General features: G+C 42.7%; 1 protein-coding gene across 2 annotated transcripts in view; it reads right to left on the bottom strand.

The window, feature by feature from the left end:
* SPAG16 (sperm associated antigen 16) overlaps window positions 1-25,726 on the bottom strand; it is a 365,639-nt gene that overhangs the window by 102,835 nt on the left and 237,078 nt on the right. For both annotated transcript variants that reach the window (XM_038143348.1, XM_038143349.1), the window contains 2 exons: window positions 18,321-18,386; window positions 1,032-1,158 (listed from right to left, as the gene is read on the bottom strand). In XM_038143348.1, coding sequence (XP_037999276.1) covers window positions 1,032-1,158; window positions 18,321-18,386 — 193 coding nt within the window. The remainder of the gene's footprint in view (window positions 1-1,031; window positions 1,159-18,320; window positions 18,387-25,726) is intronic.

Raw genomic sequence — 25,726 nt, 5'->3', positions numbered from 1 at the left:
ACATAAATACAATAGCGGTTAAACCTGTCTTTGGGAAACTGCCCAAAACTGGGCACTGTCAATGCGTTTTTTCCCCCCTGGAAAATGCAAACATCTTATTTAATGATACAGTAGAGAGATCCATGAAATCACTACACAAATAATATGGAATTTGATGTCAAAGTTTCCTGCCAAGTGACTCAATATATTGATAATATGCATTCCACAGTATGTGGGTCATTATGACAAAACACCATCCTATTATTTTTCTTTAATGATTCCTTATCATCCCTCAAATTCCATCAAAGCTTTATGTTTTATGAACACTTAATACAAATGTACACTTAGTTTTCAATGTGCCTATATACATTATGTTATATATTGTTGTTTTGTATCATGTTGCACTAGCTTTGAGTAAAACCATTTCCTAAGCTAGGATCTAATTCTGTGCTGCAACAGGAATGCTTGTGTGTGCTTTAGTACTGAAGATTGTTTTAAAACAAAAACGCTTTAGAATGGCCCCTCTTCAAATGAAAATGCAATGTGCACTCACAGTATTGCTGACATGGTAATGCATGGTTGATGATGAAAAATAACTGGCTAATTCAATTCCTATGCCTAGTAAGCAGGCCTGTCAGCACCATGAAGTTCTGAGGCATTTATAAGAGGACTTTGTAAGAGTGTTATGACATGCAATTCCAGAATTAGCAAATAAAAGAACAAACAGTAATGGAGAATAAACACCACTGGAACATGGTAATCTCACAAAGCTTTTACCCCCATTGATCAGTTCTGTATTTCATGTAATACTGTTGCAAATGTACTCTTTGTTGTCGTGCATTTTTCATTTTATATAAATGGAGCAGCAGTCCAATTTGGCAATTTAGCCCATAGAAAACAAACGTATTGATCATTGCCACAATCAGGCATTTCTTCTTCAAAATTAACACATCTGTGCTGCTTCCACATGTTATCTGCCTCCAGAACTAGGGAGAGATTAGAGACATTGCAAAACCATGTCTAAGGGGGGGAAAGTTGTTTCAGAAGCCTACCAGAGCGATGAAAGGCCACTTGGTTGGCAGGATGGGGACCCGCGTCGATGGAGAGAATAGGGAGCAGCTTCCGCATGTCCCAGAGCTTCAGCACGCCGGAGGAGTCACAGGAAGCAATGCTGTCTCCCTGCCAGAGATGGAAACAAAGTCAAGGCATGGCTTCGGTCCCTCTGCCAACAGCAAAGCCTCTGGCACAGGGCTGGGCAGCCACACAGCAGCTGTATTTAAAGAAAAAATAAATAAGCTATTATACGCGAGGTTATCACAGCCTCTTATCAGCTCTGTTGGCTTGAATAGCAACACGACACCATGACTTCTGTAGAGACCAGTTCAGGAGAAACTGGAAGTACAAAGGAGAAAAAAGGTCACCCTGGCTTCTGACACCAGTGTCTCCTAAGAACAGGCCTTGTGGTTCTTTTCTTCCCACACAGCCACAGCACTGGCCTTTTAGCCCTGATTTTCACAAATTTCCATGTGAAGAGTAAGATGAGAGCAGAACAGACGCTCCTTCCCTGCTGTGTATTCCACACTGAATAAGGGACAACTCCCCATTCACTTCAGGGTTGCATTGGATGATCCTTCTGGTTCCCTTCCAGCTCAGAATATTCTGTGATTCTGTGAGAAACTCCCTCCTTGCAATGAGCCAGAAGCATGCAGGGACTATGCAAGGAAAGAGAGCAGGACCATGTCTCCCATGCCTCTGTTCAACATTAACTAAAACCAAAACAAACAAAGAAACGAACAAGACAAAACAAACAAACAAAACCCCCAAACAAACAAAAAACACCCTATTCCCCCCAAAAAAACCTGAAACAACCTAACCTCCCCCCCTCAAAAAACCAAAAAACAAACCTCTATCCTAAAAAGAGTTTTTGGATTGTGTTGCATATAAATAAATGCAAAAATCAAAGAAGGCAGCGTAAAGGATGCCCAAACACAACTGTGTTAGCCAATTCCTCCCTCTAGACCACAAAGAACTGCCCAGCTACCCATGTAAAAACATTTACTTTTCATTTGAACCTCCTAAATTAAGATTCAAATCCCTAAGGCAGCTCAGCTGGTGTGCACTAACAGTTATCAATGTCTTTTACAATTTATGTAAACACAAGAGTATATTTAAGAATATTGTTTGGAAGGGGAATCACAATGGTATGGGATGAAAGATCAGCTGAAACACGGGTCAGATACTGCATCCATGATTTTTTTAAAAACTAATTTTTTTATATTTTCCACATAAGTAGTACATGCAATAAAATGTGTGGTGTTTTCTAGCAAATAGAGGATTTAAGATCTTAAAATATCCATTAGCTTCTCAACTAGAAACTAATGGCTTGCAAAACACTACCCTGGTGTAAGTATAATGAAATCTTTAGGTTCATTTGGAGGCGATCTAAATGTCAAAACTCCATTCTGGCTTGTTACAGGGACTAATACAGACTTAACACCAAGAAACAAAGTAATCATTGCTTGGAGAATTCAGCAGCCAGGCTCTCAGCACCTGCTGTTTTGCAAAAAAATTATCAGTAACCATAACTGTACCCCACCCAACACAGTGCCATGAACATCATGGCTCTTTGAACTGTCCCACCAGCTATGCCCACTGAATTCCCCTTCATTTCATCTGGCTCCTGCCAGCAAGTTCAGCCTGTACAAAGGATGAGGGCAAGCAGGCTAGTCAGGCAACAAACAACAAAAAACTCCAAAATACAACAACTGCACTCCAAACTGTTGTATGGCTTGAACTGGATCTCAGGAAAGCAAATTTTTAATGTGGGGGAGAAAAACCCCATCATCGTGGATATGAGACTTGAGGAGTTATCAAATCCAGTCCCTTCTCTTACGAGCAGTGTTTTCATACATTTGCTGTGTTACAAGTGCTAATTTCCACAGTAGCAGCAAGTCCCCAAACCACCTCATGCTGCTGATGCAAAGCAGCCCATGAGTATAACAGGAGTGTAAAAGTACACACGCAACCTGGGTCAGTTAGGTTAAATAAAAGTGGGGTTTTGCAGCAAAACTCCTTTCTTGCCTGTTCCTGAGGCATTTCAATTACTGCCATCCACATCCCACTTGGACACTATTTCCTTGTCCATAAATAATTAGCTCTTCCTTCTCTGCTTCCTACCCTTTCCAGATAGCATTGAGCCTGGATTAATTACGCATGCACCCACTGCTGATGTTTATGAAGCAACTCCTGCCAAACTGATCACCAGTTTTGGAATGAGCTCACATTCCGAGGGGCTAGAGATGCACATCTCAGCTGATCAGAGGTGTTGATGGAGCTGGCACACAGGAGTAACTACAGAGTGGGATGTCTCCTTCCCTTAGGTCATCACCCATCAATCCAGTAAAGGGAAGAGGAAATGATTATGCATGTACAAAGATCCCTCCATTCCCCAGCATAAATTCTTGGCCTCTGGACCAGCTCTTCACACTTCACCAGCCTCTCTTTTCACCTTCTTCTGCAAAGATGATATCCATCTCTATCAATGGCCTACTTTGGAAATCACCAGTATCCTTTACACCTGCTGTTTCATATCCTTTAATATGACTTTGACATAGATTGCATTTTACTCTGGATTTTTTTCTATCCAGAGAGACATTTTAACAAAAAATTACTTCGGGGGTGTGTGTGTGAATGGTAGTTTTGGTTTGGCTTAGAACATTCATGCCTTCACACTTGTTTTGTATGTGTCCAATAAATGAGTTCAATGAATGCTGCTTAATTACAGCTTTGGTAGCTCAGCAGTTCTGACCCAGATCAATGGACAGCCCACCTGGGTGAGACTGCACATAATCCACTCAGGGTAGTTACAGGAGACACTCCAGTGGCTGCTCTGTGACTCCTCCTTGTGTCACCTACAGTTGCACCCATGGATTTTCAATGACATTTCTCCTGTAAGTAACAGCACGGCCCAGCTGATAGTCTATAACAGCACTGAGAATGTCCCTGGAACAAATATTATGCAAACATTGATCAGAGACAGTCCCTGCTGCAAAGTGACTGAGAATGGAGAGCTGACTTTGACCTTCTCACTGGCCCTGACGTGGGCATCATTACTAGTGGCATAATTATGAGGAAAACACTCTAATTTACTGGTATTACAGGTTTTCCCTTCCATTCATTAGTTTTGCTACATGGCACACCACAAGACCCATTCCCCCCTTTCTCACAATCCTGCCATCTCATTCTCTGCCATGTTTACTTTCCCCCATTGCTACTACAGACCCCTTAGATACACAAATCTCCTGTCTGGCAGGAATTTACACAGCCCAACTGTTTATAGGCGCCAGATCCACTGCACTACTCTCACTCATTCTGGGCTCGCTTGGTCAGGGTCTGGTGTTAACAGGACCAAGGCTGTGGGTTCAGTCCCTGCATGGGCTACTCACTGACAAGTTGGACTCAATGATCCTTGGGGATCCCTTGCAACTCAGATTATTCCATGATTCTGGGATCTGCGGCCACACTAGAAAGGATGAACCCCCTGATCCTTGAATAGCAGCAGTGCTGGAGAAACCCACCCTGGATCATCCTATTGTGCTGTGTGCTGGGTGACCTGGACAAGATGGTCCTGCTCCAAAGAATTCACACACTGTCTCAGTGGCAAAGATCAACTAGTTCTTGCTGCCACAAATCTGCAGACATTTCAACAATTTCCTCCCAGAGGCCTGCTGTAAACAAATTGTGTGTAAAATGTAACAGCCAGCAGTGTATTTGGCCTGATTTCTGTGATTAGACAGCACACCTCATCAGGAAACAGAAGAAAGAAAACAGACTTCTGGTGGCAACATATCAACGTACACAAACAGGTATTTGATCAGCCTTGACACACTCTGCCCACAGACTTATTACTAAATGCATTAATTATCACCGATCCCGAGGCAGCTGCTGCACTGAGAACACCACATAATGATTTTGTTAGCGAGCTGGCTATTACACTTCAGCACTTCTTCGCTCTATTCCACGCCTTATCCAAATCAAGTGAGCTGGAGATGGGGGATAACAACTTTTCAATAGGAAGAAATAAAGCAGGACTGTAACCAAGCTGAAAAATTATTTGCAGTTACACACCATTCAAAGAAAAAGAAAAGGATAAGTCATATGTTAAATGAACTCATTTCCATCTGGCCATGGGCCATTTTCAGAAGCTTTTAAGGCAGAATCACTTTAAATTCTCCTGCGAGTTTCTGGCTTTTTCATCCCTGCTACAGTTATTATTTTAGTCATTCATGGAAGAACCCCCTGCTTTGCTCATGGTTTTCTTCTTGTTGTTTCTTGCCACGCTAAAGTCTTTTTTATGATGTATTTTGGATGCCGTATTTTACTGAACAGCATGGTGGACCATCAGGGCTTGACTGATTTCCTACATGTAAAAGGAGGAGACAATGAGTTCCAAGGAGAAGAGGTGCAAGAGCAGATTCCCCTTGTTCTGATTTCCATTCGCACTACATTTGCTGCTGCTCAGCCCAGTTGCATTAGCTCCTTTAATCAGAAAGCATGTCGAATGATTCTATAAAACTGGTCAGACTTGCTGCCTAGTCTATAGAATCAAGCTGGTGTTTCGTGTGTGCACGCTGCAGTAATTAAAGAATTTATACAAGGATTCAATTAGTTTGCATTCAAAGACTGGCTCTGTTCCAGGCTCCACTTAAAGGACTTTGCAAGTCCTTTAATTGCCTTCACAGTTACATCCTCCACTCTTTACCTTCCTGCCAACTCAATGAACATCTTTATATTCCAGAATACCTCCCATTAAAATGGACATGCTCAGCTCCATATACATCACAATCCCAATCTCAACTGACACTAGCAACAAACCAAATAATTGTTATATCAGGAACAAAAAGATTTATTTCGTTTCCATGAAGTTTTTAAAAATCTATTTCCTTCTTCCCTTGTCTTAAAAATGCATTTTTTCCATCTGAATATTAATGATTAGCAATGGGACTAATCACCAGGTACACTTTAGGTGAACGTTCCCTGAATATTTACCTAAATACCTGAAAACTGCTGTTTCACACTCGTGAGAAGGATAAAAATTTGCATATTTATGTCTCTTGCTTATAAACACACCTCTGGATTTATTGCTGAAAGATCAATAACACATGAACCACATCAAGCTGCTTTGTCTAATTTAGACTGCAGTGGACTCCTCCCAGGAGCATCCTCTTTCCAGCTGAAGGCAGGCCAGTAGTTGTTCCCCCACCTTTTGCATGTATTTTTAAAAAGGCAAAACAGTGGCTGAACAGCGACTCCTTTTTACTGTGACAAGTTCACTGCTTTGCAATCCTTTGTTTTCAGGACAGATGCAGCTGGATGAGGTGTGTTTTAAAGGACTTCTGCGATGACTTTGACATTTTCATCAACCCCAGCAGCAACAGATCCATGGTAGGCCCCTTCCCAGAGAGAGGGAAGCTTGATAGTTACTGCCCCTTCCCATCACTCCTGGGAATCTGGTTGAGCTCAGGCGTGACAAAGAGCTGATGAGTTTCTTACTGGTCCTGCCAGTCTTGTTCCCAGTCTCTGAACCCAGTGAAAGGAGTTTTGTTCTGTGTGCACAAAGCTGGTGGGAACTCCTTGCCATTAAGTGCCAGTAGGCGAGGTGGCCACATGAGGAACAGCTGCCTCAAATGGAGAGGCTCCAATAATCTGCATTTTTAAGGCTCCCTGTGGGACACATCCTAAATCACTTAGCTGTACCCCCATTCCATACACCTTCAAGTGAATGTTTGTAAGAGAAGGAGTCATCACCTCCCACATTGACAGCATGAAGCACATCGGAAACCTGAGGAGAGTGATTACCTCAGGCCTTGTTGCAATGCAAAAACGAAATACTCTCCATAAAAATAGTGAGACACACAGGCAAGGCGTCCAGAGCCCTGTGCCACCCCATCCCACTGTGGAGCAGCAGTGAGAAGGGCAGAGGGATCCCAAGAGAATCCAGGCAGAGGTGGGTGAATCTGCTGTAGTGGTTACAAGGAAAAAGATTTTAATGTCCAATTAATCCAAATGAATTATGTAAAATATGATAAAGATGGAGGAAAAAATGCAGATGCAGTCCATTATTAGACTAATGACTAATCAATCACCACCCATTTTTGAAATATCATGTTAAAACATCGCAGTTTCAAATGAAAACAGCATCTTTTTAGGAAGCCATGGAATTACTTAGCCTGGCAAAAGTACAGAGCTACACTGATTACGCTTTCCAAGTGCGGTGGTGCAGTTTTAACAATTAAGTGCATCCAGAGTGGGGGAAAGCAGTGATCAAGGGCTATTAACAGGCAGTGCCAGTGTTTTCCCATCTGCTTTTCTCCTAACTTTGTCCTTTCATAGTTTTGAGTTCTGCATTGTGATCAAAGTTGCAGAGGACCGGTTACATTTCAAAGCAACTGAAAACCCAGAGCTCATGAAACTGGGGTCTGACTCTCACTCCCAGTGACTTATTTTACAGCTTTGAATAGCCAGGAACCAGTGAGAGCCCAGCTCTTGTGGGGGTGAGGAGAATCCAAGATATTGATGCAAAAACAATAATCTAAAAGCTCCACTGTTGGTTCCTACAGAAGAATCCTCCAACTTTCTTAGCAGCTGTCAATGAACAACTCATGATTTTGCACTGAGTAGAACTAGTAGAAGCTAACCCAAGAAAGCCACTGTTGCTTTCACATGTGATGCCTCAGGTTTTAGCTTTTATATTTTTCAGATTCTGTGGTGCTTTAGTGTGTAGCTCTGAGCTTCATGTTAGGGCATGGTAAACTCTCTTCGCAGAGCAGGGAGACCAAACAATTCCTTCTCTAGCTGGGGACCAAGGACAATTGATCCAAATCTCAGGCCCAAGAGCATAAAAAATGGTGGACTGAAGAGAGAAAAACAAGAAGATTGGAACTTCATAAGCTAAAGCTGTAATTGGACAATTAACTCCAATATGCAAATAGGCCAGAACTTATAAAAGTGAGAGACCCTGTGACCATACATGCATTTTGTGACCATTTTGGTTCATCTTGGGTGCAGCCCTGGCTGGGCTCTTGTGCTGCCCAAGGTGCATCCATGGAGGCCTTTCAATAAATCCCTGCTTTATTCTTTAGCTCTGTCTGGCCTCTGTTCTAGGTCAGCCTTCTCAAGGCATCATATGGAGACTCAGAACACCCCTTGTGTCCTCCAAAGGAAGAGCTCCACTAAAAGTAATCCATGGCAATGGCAGAACTTTGCTGCAGCAGAGTTTGCAATTCTACTGACTTTGAAAATCAACCACGGATCACGGGTCTCTAGTTTGTGTACATGCACTCTGCAGGCTTTTCCCTTGCTGTGTGAAACCGGGAGAATCTCTCCTCCCTTTGTCACATCAAGTAGCAGGAAGCGCCTGGTGGCGTGTTTGAGAAGCTCAACACATGCTAGGATTGCAGAAACCCTTTGCATAAATTTACATAAGAAACCTCTGCGCTCCCCGCAGAGTTACTGCTCACAGGAGTTGACACTGCACTTGAAACAGTGCTGCAAAGGGAGCAACAGCTTTTGCAGAGAGGTTTAAAATAATCAGTTTTGTTTTTTCCCTTTCTAACCATCAAAGACAGGTCTGAATGCTGGGAGCTGTGCAGTGAGAGGAGATGAATGATAATTGCCATTCCTGGCTTTTCTCTGCATTTTTGAGAGATACCATGACTAAAGAAAAGTTAGGTGCCATCTTTACCTGATTATACACTCCTGAGAGCAACAAGCATAAAAATTCCTGAGCTACACCATGTCTGTGCACAGGGATTTTTTTGGCATTCAGTTCCAAATGTGAAAAACTGGGCATTATTCACTGCAGTAATGTTACAATACAGGTATAACACATACTTTCTTAAATTCATAAATTAGAGGCAAGAGATCTATTGCTGAAATGCAAAATTGTTCATTTGAAAATGTAGAACATCTAAGTCACTGAAAGAAAATGAGTGTCTCTAAAGTACATGTGCTTTTTATAAAGAGAAACCACCAAAGGAACACATACAATCATGGAATAATTTAGTTTGAAATAGACATCTAAGATCATTGAGTCCAACATAATATTTGGCTTCTCATCTTGTCTTTGGGTGTTTAGTAAGGAGAACTAAATGCATAAAGAAAATATACCAACAGTATTTGAAATGCATTCACAGAAGCTTACCCAATTTTGAACTCCAGTAAGTGTATGAATCTCTCTCACAGTTTTAATGTATTTCAGGTGAAAGAACGATCAGTTCAACCAACCTCATCCCATTATTTTGAGAACTACTTCACAAAAAAACAGCTAAATGTCTATGGTGGGCTGACCTTGCTGGATCTCAGGTGTCCCCCAAACCCACTCTATTCTTCCCTGCGTCAGCTAGACAGGACAGAGAGAAACAGAACAAAAGTTTTGTGGGTTTAAAAGACAGGGTGATATCACTCACCAAGCATTGTCATGGACAAAGCAGACTTGACTGAGGAAAAAAAACCCTGAATTTATGTAGGAGAGTGGAGGAATGGTTAACAGGCTCAAAACAACCAGGTGGGAAGTGGGATTGAAACAGTTTGAGCTCTGTTTCTTTTTTTTTTCCTTCTTAAGATATATTATAAGCCTGACTGAAAAATTCCAGTCAATGCCTTCTTACATACCTTGTTGTGTCTGGGTAAGTTAAAGTTCCTGAAGTGCCTTACTCAGTGTGGATGTTGTTTTACGTTTTGCCAAGTACTTTATTCTACCTTAATGTTCTAAAGTTTGCAAGCCGAATTTTGTTATTGAACCACCTGAGAATTTTGTTGTTTCTCCCATGTGCTGCCCAGATTAAATCAAACCACACTCTCCTGAGCCCACTGAGCGGTACAGGGCATTTCACCCTCACGGACCTCACCATCCCCACGGCCCCCAAAGCCCTCACGGTCCCCATTGCTCTCACTGCCCCCACAGCCTTCACTGCCCCCACAGACACCATGGCCCTCAAAGCCCTCACGGTCCCCATTGCTCTCACTGCCCCCACAGCCTTCACTGCCCCCACAGACACCACAACCCCCAAAGCCCTCACGGTCCCCATTGCTCTCACTGCCCCCACAGACACCACAACCCCCAAAGCCCTCATGGTCCCCATGTCCCCATTTCTCTTACTGCCCCCACAGCCTTCATTGCCCCCACAGACTCCACTGCCCCCAAAGCCCTCACGGTCCCCATTTCTCTAACACCTCCCACAGCCTTCGTGGCCCCCACAGACCCCACGTGTCTCACATCCCTCAGAGCCCTCACAGCCCCCACACCCACCACAGCCCCCAGAGCCCTCACAGAGCCCACATCCCCCACAGCTCTCAAAGCCTTCCCAGCCCTCAGAGCCCCCACACCCCTCACGGCCCTCACAGCCCCCACGGCCCTCACTAACCTGAGAGTTCTCAGAGACCCCACAGACCTCTGTAGGAGACCAGAGAAATGGCTGACTGGCTCAAAACCACTGGCTCCATCCCCCTGTGCCACTGAAATGGTGGTGGCCAACCTGTGGCCTGTCGCAAATGGCAGCGACTGAGCCATGGTCTGCCCCAAAATGGCAGCAGCTGATCCAGAGCCTGCTGAGGGCCCTGACTGAGCCATGGCCTGCCCAAAATGGCGGCAGCTGATCCAGGGCCTGCTGAGGGCCCTGACTGAGCCACAGCCTGCCCCAAAATGGCGGCAGCTGATCCAGGGCCTGCTGAGGGCCCTGACATAGCCATGACTGAGCCATGGCCTGCCCCGCCCTGAAATGGCAGCAGCTGATCCAGGGCCTGGTGACAGCCCTGACATGGCCGTGACTGTGCCATGGCCTGCCCAAAATGGCGCCGTCTGTCTGCATGGCAAACCTTGCCCTGCAAACCCAACACAGCACCAAAACAATATGCATTCCTACCCCTGATGGACTTCAGCTGTGGGTTCTCAGTTACTTTCAGATTAAATCAATCTGATATTCAAGTACCTTTTAACAGTGATATTTATTCAACCACAGATTAATTGCATTTTCATAACAGAGGAGCCTTTCCAAAGTTGGTCCTACTTTCATGCCTGCATAAATTCATTTTAAAATCTAGCTTGGTATTCTACAAAGCTACATCCTTTGCACCACAGATCCAGCATTATTCTAGGTACCCTGCTTCCCTTTGGCCATGATTTGATAAGTGCTAAATGTATTCTTACCAAATACAAACCTCTGGTCTAAACGAATCCCATTTCTCATGCTTAGTTTAAGCCCTTTTGGAAGACAGCTTTGCACAAACATTGTTGGAAGAGCTGTTCCTTGTCCAGTGGTTACCAATGCAAATCCAAGAGGTGTCTCTGGCCTCACAACTCAGTGGTTCCCAGTCCAGGCAGTGACAGCAACAGCAGAGCAAGTAAAAGTTCCACAGTTTGTCAAAAATGTGACTGTCACATGACAGAGTCACAGGGCAGAAGGTGGGTATGCTGTGCTGCCTTCCCAGGTGTTTTAGAACATAATCTCCCATGAAATGCCACAAAGAGAGGCAGGTTGGACCGTACTGCATATGGGAAGCTGAATTTTGAAGAATCCAAATGGATCTTTGCATTCTGATGTTGTTTGTTTTGCAAAAAGATGAGTTTAAATAAACAGCTGGTAAAAAATGAATTATGCAGGGGTCTGGACCCATGGTGTACATCTGCCACAGGAAAGGCTGGCATGCTGGGCCAGGAGATGCAATTTAGAAAAAATCCTTATTCCTTAGGACACACAAATTAATTCTTCTCCTCTAAGAAAGAAGGGCAAAGTTTTCCACAGTGCTTGTGGTTCTGCATGCTAAACAGTACTTGCTTCATGTACTGTATACACAGAGGGTCACATTCACTGCAGAACGCAGAAATAAGCAAACAAAATCACATTAAAGGAGATAATCTCTGTTTCATTTAGTTAGCAACAAACTGACATAACAGTATGTTTATATTTGTAAATATAAAGTCTGAAAACATAAAAGAAAATACTGTATAGTCAATTATTATCGGTTTCTGCTGAGGCTCTTTCAAGGGCCAATCAGACCTAGAATATACAATTCTTTAAAGAATTTTTTAAAGTCTTTAAAGTTACTCAAACCCAAGTTATGTCAAAGCCATCTAAAAATGATGCCACATTTTTTTCTTCTAGGGCTTTACAGAGCTGTCTGAATCCAAATGTCAGCGCATTACCCCAAATTTTTATCATGAAACGTTGAGACGAAGCTTCATCATGTGCAAATATTTACACAAGAGAAAAATCTGATTAAAAGCTTCAATTAGAAAAGTTAAATATTTAAATATTTCATTTACTGCTGGTTCAAAACAAATGAATGAGACAGTGTGATGGCAGACACCTGCCTTGCTTCCTATCCCACAGTCCTCATTTACACCATTATCATGTGGATTTCTTCCCAATATGCAGTCTAACCCTACTCTCTGTCAGTTTGAAGCCATTCCCCCTTGTTCTGTCACTCCAAGCCTTTGTCTCTCCCCATCCTTCCTGTAGGCTCCCTTCAGGCACTGAATTTCTTGTTGGGTACTGAATTAATTTCTTGATGGATTTGAAATACTCTCCTAGAGCCAGCCATGAGGAAGAGCAAAAGAAGGTCGTCTAAAATCTAAGCTTCCCTGAGTTTGTTTGGGTGAATTTCACAAGATAATTTGGGCTTTACTGTGAGTCCCTTGCATGGTGACAACAAAGAGCACCAGAAGGGATTGTAAAAACAGAACCAAAAAATCAACTCTGTGCTAAATCATAGAATCACAGAATATTCTGGCTTGGAAGGGACACACAAGGCAAATCAAATTCCAATCCCTGGCCTGCACAGGACAGCCTCAAATCCCACCCTGGGCCTGAAACTGTTGTCCAAACTAAAGAGGGATGCAAACCCTGAGGCTGGAGAAGAGAGGTCCTGTGGCAGAATGAGCTCATCTCACATCTCATAATGCAAAGGCTTGAGACAGAAGAAGGCAGAGTTTCTTGAGCTGTGATTATTTTTAGAGTTTGTAAACTTGATGGGATTGAGTTTAGAATCTTCAAACAAGTTTATGTTTATTTATATATAATGTATTTATATATGTTAGAGAGAATAGAAAATCAGGCAATGCCATGTTTTTGAAGTCAACTTGTGCCTTGATGAAGCAAACTGCTAGACGAAGAGATTTTTTTAATGATTTTTTCTCCAGAAGAAATTAAAACTGGGATTTTGATCCAAAAATAACCCAGGAAGACAAAACAAGCAGAGAGTGGAGGAAGTGCATTTTGTATGATTTAGGAATGCAGAGGCAAACTCCAGCAGCAGCCAGTGCATTTACTGGCACTGAAGGTTTCTCAGTGCCCATCAGCTACTGCCCTTGGCTTATCAAGGTGTGTGACACCTATTACTGAGTTTTTCTTTGCAAATCATCTCTGATGAGAAACCTGAAATGGTGATGGGAAACTGAATGACACAAACAAGATGTGACATTTAAAAACCAGTCCTGCATTTGTGGGTTTTTTAATCCCACTGAAGGGCCTTGGCTGTGAGACTGTCTCTTTTCTCAAGGACACAGGGATACAGCAGCTCAGGAGAGCCACTCCCTTCCAAACCAATGCATCCTGAATTTCCTTGGCCTATAACAGTTAAAAGAGTCCCTACAGCTTCCTCACAGTAAGATCCAGAGGAATATTTTTACTTCTAGGCTATCTGCTAGACATATTTACCCAGACTTCTACATTAAGAGTATCAGAGTTGGAGAGGAAAAATATTCAAGCTGATCAAAATAAACAAGGACCTATTCTATTCTATTCTATTCTATTCTATTCTATTCTATTCTATTCTATTCTATTCTATTCTACCTACTTCTATCTGTTCTGCACAAAATGTGTAAAGCAGGCCCAGTGCTAACTGCAGGGTCTGTGGGTAACACAGGGAGGATGGCCAAGGGAAGGGCGCACTCCAGGAAACCTACTTCCAAAATTAGGGAATAACATGACTGTGTCAGAGAATGGATGTAGAAGTGAATTCCAGAACAATTTTCAGAGGGATTCCCTAGTATCAGAAAGAGCTGTTTGCCACCAAATGAAATGGGGGTGTTTTGACACAGATTTTGTTCCTTGCCATGACAGAGAGATGGAATAGATTTTTTTTTTTTCACTTTCTAACAATGTTTGATGGCCTGAAAATGGTTAACTAATGATAAAAAAATCTGTACTTAAAATGTAATTCAGTTCTGTAATTATATTTCTCATGCATGGAGACAGAAATAAAAAATAAACTAGAGGAAGAACCTATTAGCCCTTTTGCATGTGTAATTGAACATGTTTGATATTACTGGGTAACCTTTGTAAGCAACTGGCTTTGAGTTTATGCAAAGAGGTGAACACTTTGAATACATAAATAACAATAGAAGCAGATAGGTTTTTGATTTTGTATTCTGTTCTTTTCTTGTTTGTGTCTGTTAGATGCAGTCAGACATCCCAGGCTTTATCTGGCTATCCATGGAAACATCTGAGAGATCTGACTTTTGCATCATTTGGGTGCAGTAATGAATAAGAACTGACATCAAATATCAATATTATTGGCCCAGCTAAATGGTAGCTGACATCCAACTGGACTGCAGAGGAGGTAAACAAAATTGAAATTTTTTTTGTTTAAAAACTGTCTGACATTATTTGCCCTTCAGTAAATCAATGGAGGAATGACCTAGATGCTGCTTGCATTTTGGCCCAGGGAGGTAAAATTGGGCAACTGTTCTCAAACATATTTTTTGTAGTCTTTTAGGTTTTCCTAATATAACCAGTAATTCTAAAAATACTTTTTTTTTGTTTTAGGAAAACTTGGTAAGCACTGTAATGATTCCTAAACCTGCATATATGACACAAACACAGCATGGCAGACACTTGGCATCCTTTTATTTGGACACAAACACATATATACACACACATGAGGGAGCAAACCTTGTTCTACTTTAAATTCATGACTCAACAAAGCATCTATAGTCTTTATACTTCATTAGCAGAGGTGATTTACCATTGCAAAGGAGGTACAGAGCTTACCTGAAATGCTGCTTGGGCCATACCCCAGTGCAAAATAAATACCTGAAACATTTTTCTCTACAAAGTTACTGTGTTATGGAAAATTGGGACTAAAAGGGATGGTAACAGTAACTTTTAGGAGGAAAGGTGCATTTTTCTATGTTCTCAATTCAAAAGCAGCTATGTGAATTGTGCTCAAATTTTCTCAAACGTTACATGGGCAGAGAACCAACTTGGAAAAGTGCAGGATTTAAATGCTGCTGGAAGTGTTATCTGTTAAGTGCTGACATTACCACAAGAGGAGATGGTTTCCCCAGAGCATGGTGACTCCTGCATCCCAGCAAGGCAGGACCCAACAAATGGGCACATTCCAGGTGCCAACCCAGCAGTTCTGTTCCATAGAGAGCAGGCTAATTAGGGAATCTCAGAACTAATAAGAGTTCTGGCTGCAAACCTTGCCCACTTAACCAAAAAAACTATTAACTACAGTTTCAGAAGCATGGTGTAGTAAATAACCCTGATTGAATCAGTTTCACAGAGCTTAATGAGGATTTATTTAATTTGTATAAATGCATTATTCTTTTTTAGCTTCTTCTTCACACAATACTCTTCCCCAAAAATACCCCTTAATATTAGGACATACTGCCTGGATGGTTTTCTGATCTAACTAAAAAAAATATTCCTTGTTCTAGTGTAATTAGAATTTCTTTTTTTTTTTTCTTTTTTAACTTATTTTGGCATCAAGCAGTCTGAAACAGGATTACCACACATCCACTGGAGTGATGTAGGAACCCACTCAAGCTGACCTATGTCCAAGCAGAAAAAGGAGTGAATCCCTTGGGATCTCTCACCATTACAGCTCTGCACCCACAGAGTGGGACCATGCAGGCAACGCTTCTGACAAAGCATGGGATGTGCAGACCCATGACACTAGGATACAAGAAAATACATTAAAAAAAAAATCTAAGTAAGGATTTTCCAGCAATCAGCCTCCAGTTTTATCATTTTAGACTTCCTGGGCCAGGTACAAGCATTAGGCTGGACACTCTGGCAGTAATGTTGCACTTTATCCAAGCAGTCAATGATCAATGTCCAAAATCTTTTCCATGAAAGTATTGTTGAAAAAATGGCTGTTTCTATAAAAAAATGATTCCTCATAAAATATGCATTTTTAAACAAAAATATTGACACTCAAAACACCTTAATCAGCTTGCTTAGAGTGGAGTATTTTAATTTTTTTGATGAGCAAGCACTAGACGGTAAGAAACTAGTTCTCAAGTGCTGTATTTGGCTGAAATACAGCACATGTTTTCCCAGCCAGCCAGTGGGACAACTGTTACTTGTACAACTCAGGGCCATTACTTAATTTTTCAGTAGCAGAATTAACTTTTACAATTGCAATCACAGCTTCTGGAGTTATATTCCTCACTCCCTTTGATCAATGCTGCACCAAATGCTTCCATTTTTACTAATTCAATCACGGAGAATGTCAACCATTGATTTTAGTCTAGAGTTAATGCCAACTGTAATATTCCTTACCATAGCTACATGCTTATCTGAAACGTTATCAACACGTGGTCTTTCAGCTTCCTGGTAATCACTGTAGGTCACATGAGGCCCTTTGTGAATTAATATCCACATTAAGGACAGTGCTGTGGTATCCCTACAGGATTTCCCTCATCATGTTTGCTCCTTGTCCTGAGTTGTAAGATGTGTGTATTCTATTCCCTATCTGTCAGAGGTGGGGCAGTTCTCTCTGTCCATGGGGCAGTTTTCTTTATCTCTCCCACAGCCAATCCTCCCTCCAGGAGATCTCTGCTGTTCATGGCCAGTGAGTGTCCCTGCATGGCTGATAAAATTCCATCATCCCACTGGGAGAGGCTCTGCCCAGGGGAGGAGTCAAGCATTCCTCCCTGGACAAATCTGACCCTGGGAACAGCACAGCAGCCTTTGCCCCCTGCATTCCCAGAGGAGCAGCTTTCTTCTCCACTGCATTCCCAGAGGAAGACCAGGCCCATCTCCAGCAGTCCTGGAGCTTCAGAGGAAAACTCCCCCCTTGTCCAGGATCCCTGCTCCAGCAGAACCACAGCTGGCACTGCAGGAGGGCTGCAGCCACCACGGAATGGCACTGCTGCCACCACCCTGACCCACCCGGGGGCAGCTCCTATTCTGACTCTGGCAGTGTTGTTCTGTATTACTGCATTGTTTATTTTATTTTTATTTTCTTCCCTAACAAAGAACTGTTATTCCCATTCCCATATCTTTGCCTGAGAGCTCCTTAATTTCAAAATCATAATAATTGGGAAGGAGAGGGTTTACATTCTCTATTTCAGGGGAGGCTCCTGCCTTCCTTAGCAGACACCTGGCTTTTCAAACTGAGACATCCTGTTAAACGCTCTCTGTTCCCCACCACAGTGTCTCAGGGCACTGAGAGGCAGGTTGTGCCTGTCAAATACAGAGAGATGTACATGGCCAAGAAAGAATTAAGATGCCTTGGGAATTCCTATTCCCCTCCCTGACATCAGCTTATCCCATACCTTCTGCTGTGCCAGCCCCTGGGGTTTGCCCTACAAACACACAGGGCTGGCAGAGCAGTTGGCAAAGCAGCAGCTGATACTGAGCAAGAGGAGAATATTCAGGATCTCCTGCAGGAAAAATTAGTACCTTGCTCTGCCTGTAATGAAGGTGTCAGTGGGAGCACAGGAAACAGGAACACCACAAAGTTATTTTTCAGGAAAGATGGTCTCTGAGAGAAAAGGCTGCTTGTGGCAGCAGATACCAGCACATGCCTCAGCGCTTCCACACCAGTTTTAAAGAGCAGTGTGGCCAGGAGAGCTGCAGGAATCATACATCACAAATGTTTGGGTCATTTCAGAGTATTTCATATGGCCTCTTAGAGCCATTCAGGAGAAATTCCTCCCATTCCAAAGTCATTTGAACAGCAGACTGTCACCAATCCCAGTCAAAAAGGTTCCTTTTAGACAACCAACTATAAATTACCCAGCCAGGGAATAAAACCCAACAAAAAATTCATTTAAATAAAGCAATCAATGATCTCAAGCGAGAAGAATGGCTTAGACATCATACGCTGATCAAAGGAGGAAGGGGGGAGCAGCAAAGAGGGGGCACCTCTATTGTAACAGGCACTGGGGCTCTGCTCTGGCTGGCAGGTGGGGCTACTCTGAGCCCCCACTGATTCTGAACCCAGCCCCAGAGGTCACTGTGTCGCCAAGGAGCAGGACATTATGGGCCAGAGCAAGGAACATGATGATTAAAGGGAAGAAAAAAAGGAAATTTGCATGCAGAACTTACCTTCCTGTTGAATGTAGCATGATTACAGGAATGCACATGACCCTGGAATGTGTAAACACGAAGACCCTAGGAAAGAAACAGACAGCAGCATTTAAATAAGTTACTGCAATGTAAGTTACTCTATAGCCTTGGTGTAAACAGAAAGACCTCGATTTTATGGCTGTGTGAAAATCAAGACACACTGTGTGATACAAAGGCAGCTCCTGGCTGCTAGAACAGGAGCACATTTCCCACCATTACTAAGGATCTATCTCCTCACTTCACACGGTAGCCAGCAGCAAAGGTGCATTCAAACATCCCCAAGTAAAGCCATTGCCCTGGCTGCAGGGCTGCAATCAGAAGGTGGAATTGCTCCTTCCAAAACACACAGCTCTTCCTTTCACGCAGCGAGTCAGTACATGCCTCTTGATATTCCACACACACCAACTAAGGCTTCCTTAAGGAATCACAGGCATGAAATCAAAATTAATTATCTTTTGTCATCTCCCACATTAGGCCATAGGTGACCTACATAGTGCAGTAACATATGTCAGATGTCATCACTGATATGTGGCTTGTTCTCCCAGTACAGGAGCCATCCAACCACAGTATCTTCTGCTAAAAACCCTCAAATCTTCAGGTTGGCAAGACAGAGGTATTGAAAAGAGATGCCCTTCTCTGTTTTCATAGAAACCACTGGCTTCATGGGTTAAAAAATACTTCCTGTTAAAAGTGAAGCCCAGCTTGGAGCAGTGCAATCATTTGCTGAAGAACAAATTGTCCCTCTAAGAAAGCATTTTATTAACCCACAATTGAAAGACAGTTTGTTGCATTTTTCTGGAGAGTTCAAAAAACCCAAACACAAGATCTGAAATTCCACTGCTCATCCTGGCCTTGAATAAATTTCACAGGAGCAGGGGTAACATAGGTTAATCATACATCTGTCATGCTTTTGGAGTTTATATCATCAGCTTAATCCCATTTTATTTTCCTGATTTAAAAAAAAAAATCACTCCAACTCTGACATAAGAAATTTGAATTCTCTATTTCACTGACAAAACCTCCTACATTTTATCATCAGCATGTCTAGCAGTGTATTCTCACTGTTTGCAACAAGCCCTTTCAGAAAGCAGTTAATGAGCTTTGACCACAAAGTAATTCTGGAGGGACACTCCCCAATAATGCTCTGTGGTTCATGTTATATCTCTGAACCACTTAGGAGAACTCAGCCCAACAAAGCAGCAGTTGAAGGGGATTACATTGTTGTTGTAAATAGCACAGGGGTTAAGAGCAAAGAGGGGAAGGAGCTGTTGAGGCTGAAGAGCAGTGTTGACGCAGGAACATGTGGGGATTCATTATCTGCAGATAAATTCCGGTGGAAAATTAGAAGACGGTTCTTGAACAGAGAGATACAAAAATTTACTCCACTCCAAGTAGTGGGGATAAAAAAAAATCTCATTACTATAAGAAGCTGCTTGAAAAGCCTGGGAATAAATGACCTTCTCCTGTGTGTGATCTTTTGCCTGGACTTGCAGGCCAAGGAGGCTCTCTCCAGTCTTGCTCATATGGCATTAGAATACAAACCTTTGACAAAGCCCAGCATTTAATGCTGCACAGAATTCCTTTTGTTTAAAAAAATGTCACCCAAAGGAAGGAGCAGGCAACTTTGGCTAGTGCCATTTTGTATCTCATTGTATTTTTTATTTACCACTCTGTGTTGAAGTAGTTTCTGTCCAAGGCCACATGGCTATTGTGATCACACTAGGAAATTGGTATTATTTCCATAAAAGGATTGCAAAGCAACAAGAGAAAAAGGCTCTGAACTATTAAAAGCTCTGTATTTAAAGAGCACACCGTCCACCTTAAGCATAAAAAGGTTACCAGAGCACAGTTCTTGAGTCCTCCACAGTTTTCAACAGAGTTACAAGGGGAAAGAGTGCTAAAAAACCCACTCCAAAACCCCTGCATATTTATAAGTTAGAGATTAGATATAGGCTGGATATCAGGAAAAGGTTCTTCCCCCAGAGGGTGTGTGGCACTGAACAGACTCCCCAGGGAATGGGCACAGCCCCACGGTTGCCAGAGCCCAAGGGACAGGGTGGGATTGTTGGGGTGTCTGTGCAGGACCAGAAACTGGATTGATGATCCCAGTGGACCCCTTCCAGCCCAGCAGATTCTGTGATTTCTCAGTAATAAAACATGAACCAATAAATGCTGATACAAGGAAAACTGTAATAATTACAAATTCACTGCTGGAATAGAAATGCGATTACACAAAATGCCCTAAGACTGACAGGCAACTTAATTTGATAAAGGTTACAGGACAGGAGACCAAACACACATAAGCAGATAAAGATAACCAAACACACATAAGCTGTGTAGTAAGAAAAAATGTCAAGGGCATGAGATGTACTTTGTGGCCCAGCAGCAATATCGATTGCACCCAGCCCATGGTAACAAACCAAGTGTTGGTGCATGTTTTGCATGTAAAAAGTAGCCCTTGTAAAATAACTGCTGCTGCTCAGCAGGGTGTAGTATTTACCCTCAGACACTCTCAAATACCAATACACAGACAGTAACCTTTCCAAAACACAGAAAAAGCATGCTGTCACAAACCAGTGGGAAAAAAGAGAACCACACGGATGCTGCACAAAATGGATGTTAACTTTCAGCTTTTCCCCCTTAAGTCAATTCAATATAGGCCCTCTGAAAAGGATTTTAATAAAAGTAATAATAATGATAATAAAAGTGAGACAAAGGCAATGGTTCTGCAAAGTGTTTCTCAATACTATCAAAACTTAATTTCCAAAGTGCCACTTTATTTTTATTCAGTGCACAGCTCAGGTTTTCTTTACCAACACTGGAAAATCTGAGTTTTGCTAACATACAAACAAATCTGGAAAGCTACTACTTGGCTGTAATACCAAATAGTAATAGATATTCTGTGGACCAGAACTCAAGTTAGCACTGAGCTTTCAGCACCAAGAGCTCAGCAGCAAGTTAATGCAATCTCTTTTGCACATGCATTCTGCTTTCCATGCTTTAATTATAAAATAATCCACTATAGCACCACCAGTGCTTCATGAACTGAACAGGGGGCCCACAACCACCTGGGTGCATCTGCCATTTCAATGAATTTCATTAAGGTTCAAACTGAGCAAGAACAAACATTTGGGCATTGTGTCACAAGGAAAAGAGCAGAGAAAAAGAAGGAGATTAACATTAGGACAGTTCTTAGTTAGGGGAAAATGATGGTCCTTTGCTGTAGCCTGAAGGTCTCACTGACCATCATCCCTTACAGAAGGAACAGTCACAAACTGAGAGCAGGAGCAGAAACAAAACAGCAGAGCAGAACTCTGAAACTGGAAAAAGGCCCATTTCCCCCACCTGTAACCCATGGGGTCTAGCCAGTCTCATTGCACTGGACATGCCGGCAGTATAAATCATGGAAAATACATTATTATTGCCAACTGACTCTTGACTGAAATATTAATGGAGGAAGTCTGAGTTCCATTCCCTCCTTGAGCTATTGTCAATTACATTAATAACCATACAGTCTTCCTCTGCAGGAAATACATCGATAACAGAAACATTCAAAGAAAACAAAATATGAAGTGCTCTTCATTGTTGAGATTTTGGAGGTTTTTACTTATTATTCCCACATGCACACACACATATAATTTTCCAGTCTGAAGTCCAGAAATTAACATTAGAATCAGTGGTTAGAAACACCCTGGAATTATGCCGTGGAGCCTATCAACCCTTCAGCTTCCACTGAACGCAGGCATTAATTGCCTGCCTTGGACTGGAGCTACCTAAAAGACTCCCGAGAGAGAAAACATTCCTTTGTTAGAGTGAAATCTGCTATTGTGGAAAAGCAGCCTGATCTTTGGAGCTAGGGATCTGCGAGCAGTAATCCCGCTGCAAAAGTAGTTAAACAAGGTTTCTAAATTCAAATTATTTTTTTGTTCCTACTTTCAAAGGATAAAAGCCCAAGATTTGGGAATCAATAGTAAAATTCTGCTGTAAATCCTCCCTATTGTGTATCCATATAGATACAGGAATACCAGGGTAAGACAAGACAGGCTGGAGACAATCATAATTAATTTGCTTTGCATTGCAATAATTAAGTTCCACCTTTAATTATGTAACACAGCAGCTGAATCTTCCTATACTTGTTTTAATTACCATTTCAGCAGCAACAAATAAAACTCCCAAACTTAACAAGCCATACTGCATGCACCTCTGGAGAAAATACGCAGCCAAAACCAGTAAGGTGTCATTTGAAAGCTATGAATGTTTCTCAAACTCTGCTCTTTTGGTTTTCTTTCTGGATTTTGAATGCCTTGCTGAACATGAACATCTGACATGAACAAACTCGCTTAGCAAGTCCAGAATCAAGACAAAATATGCATTAGATCAAGCTGGGTGTAATATCCTCGTCACAATAGGTAATTATCTTTATGAGTTTGATATGAGCTTTTAGATAACAACATTTGAGTATGAGATTTATCTAAACAGTGTTCAGATTGGAGATTTATTTGTAATTTCTTGGTTCATTTAGAAATTAACTCAAAGAAATAATGTTCGTTCAGAAGGACTAAACTGAGAAAAGTGTTCAAACCATGAAGCACTCAGCTGTGGAAATGTTCACCTCATTCTCTTTATTAAAAACAAACAAAACCTCCCAACAGTTCTTCATGAAAGGTTTAATTGTATTTGGGGAAAATGAAAGTTCTGAGCTCACACAGGTAGAATTTTCCCAGCAAATCGAACACTCTAATGCTTTGGAAGCTCCCTTGGCTGGACCTGAACTTCTCCTAAAGCAGGGAATGTTCAGTGTACTGTGATTTCTGGCTACCAATTCATCTGGAAGGTCTAATCCTCCTCCTTCCTTTTTGGATCTGGACAAGAGTTTCCATTTCATAGCAAAGTACAAAATTAAAACAGTGCATCCTTCTCATTCCCATGCCTTATTCAAACATGGCCTGGCTGCCTCAGCCAGCACTGGGGAGCTCCACAGGGCATGTGGCAGATCCAGCAGAACCGCGCCTCCGCCGTCCCTCCTTGCCATGAAGTGGGGGACATCAAAAAGGACTTGGATCTCTTCACGAGAGCAAAAGGTCATTTTTAGGAGCAAGAAAACTCATTTTCATGGGATATGATGGGTAAGCACAAAAACTGGAACAAAGAGCCAAAAAATGTCTGCCCTTTCTAGCTCTGCAAGAGAGCTGCTTTCTTTCCCAGCCCGTACCAGCCATACGGGGGTCAACAAGGGAAAGTGCACCCGGGATGAGGCAACCCTGGGTGTATGGACACACTGATGAGATGTTGGAAAGAGGCACCACAGAAAGGGACCTGGGGAGCCCAGCCAGTTGGATCTGAGTCAGCAGTGCCCTGGAGCCAGGAGGGACATCCCTGTCCTTGGGGATCAGGCCCAGCAGAACCAGCCAGGCTGAGGAGGGGACTGTCCTGCTCTGCTCTGGGCTGGGGTGGCCTCACCTCCAGTGCTGGGGGCGGCTTTGGGTTCCTCAATGTAAGAAAGATACTGCGCTACCGGAAAGCATGCAAAGGGCAACAAAGATGGTGAAGGACCTTGAGGGGAAGCTGTGTGAGGAACAGCTGAGGGCACTTGGTCTGTTCAGCTCAAGGAGACTGAGGGGAGACTGACTGGGGCCTGAAACTTCCTTTTGAGGGGAAGAGGAGGGGCAAACACTGATCTCTGCTCTGTGGGGACCAGTGACAGGACCCAACAGAATGGCCTGAACTTCTGTCAGGGGAGATAAGAGTTGGATATTTCAGGAAGATCCTTTCCCCACAGGGTGCTGAGCACTGCCCAGGCGCCCCAGGGAATGGGCACAGCCCTGAGGCTGTCAGAGCTCCAGGAGCATCTGGACAATGCTCCCAAGGATGCACAGTGTGGGATTGTTGGGGTGTCTGTGCAGGGCCAGGGTTTGGACTGATGATCCTTGTGAGCCCCTTCTGGCTCAGGCTATTCTGTGTTAGTAACTCATTCCAGCAGCCCCCTGCACACCCCAGGCTCTGTGTGTGTGTCCCCCAGGCCAGCCCTGCTGGCAGCCAGAGCCACTGTCCATCTGCCCCATCCTGTCCCACCCACAGGGCTCCACTTCCAGCAAGCAGAACCCCATCCATCTCCCAGTTACACCTCACAGGCACATCAGTGCAGTGCCTGAGCAACTGAGCAAATCTGGAGAACAGTTCTGCCATCTGTCAGCACAGAGTTTACTCCATGAACTCGAGCACAGAACCTTCAGTGCAAAGTTTGCTTCTGTTCTCGTCACTTGGAATAGACCCTGGGGGGAAGAATCACACAGAGAAGGTTTCTGGATGTCAGAGCAGGGGTAAGGCCAGGGCCATTCCTCTGCTGTTTTGTAATCCCTTCTTTGGGGAATAAAATTAACTTGCCACCATTTGTGTGCTCTGTTACATGAGGATTCACAGAGGCAGGTGTGTGTACCAAAACCAAAGTACATCAGCTGATGGGGGCTTTTTTTAAAAAAAAAATGTTATTCACTTCATCTTCCCAAAGAAATGGAAAGGCATTTTTAATCTATTCAAAATGCATGAACTTCTATAACAACTTTCATACAGTGAAACATTAAAAACTTGAGAAGCAGCATTTTTATAAACCTGGTAGGTAATAAAAACTGGAAAGAGAGCTCTGCCTGCCAGGTAAGCCCAACACCATGCTCTTCATCACAGAACAGTCTTCCTTTCACTTCACAGTTAGTAACACCTGCTATTAAATATATCAAAAAACTTAATTAACCTTGCTCTAGAATACCCCTGAATTACCTCATTTGTGTAGGTCTGAACTTTCACCTGAATGTAGTCTTAATATACCTTTTGCACTGATGATGCAGGCATATTAATTTTCCATAATTAGGATGAGAAGTATGTTTCTAGGCCAAGACCTTGTATGCTAAATCTGTTCAAAGTGAACCTCTAAGGCTCTCCTGAAAAACCTTAAAAACAGGAGTTTATAGTAGAAATGCTGACAGATTATATTCTTGCCAGCATAATATAACCTGACTCAAAGATAAATGTTTCATGAATTAAAAAAGTTGAAAAAAGCTCCTCTGTTCAGCTTTGTTCTCAAGATGAAAGTGAATTATCTTTTTGTCTTCTACTGACACTTGGATTTTTGTACTGCAGTCTGCAGAAAACTGTAACCACAGGCAATATTTAAACAGACATGACCGTGTGGGATTCTCTCCACACTCGACTCCTGTAAGACACATCAAACTTCCAGCTGCATAAGGAGGAACAAAGGTTTTATGGGAAGCAGATCCTTTCTTGTGCCTGCTTCTGTGAAGAGAGAGAAATGTCACCTCCTGTTGAAGAGATCACACGCGAGCACAGTCCCACCTGCAGGGCCCCGACAGGACAGGCAGGGAGGGCAGGGA

The sequence above is a fragment of the Motacilla alba genome, chromosome 7 (genome assembly GCF_015832195.1).
Source record: "Motacilla alba alba isolate MOTALB_02 chromosome 7, Motacilla_alba_V1.0_pri, whole genome shotgun sequence".
Taxonomy (NCBI): domain Eukaryota; kingdom Metazoa; phylum Chordata; class Aves; order Passeriformes; family Motacillidae; genus Motacilla; species Motacilla alba.
Note: the sequence above shows the minus strand (reverse complement) of the source record. Positions and strands in the feature narration are given on the sequence as shown.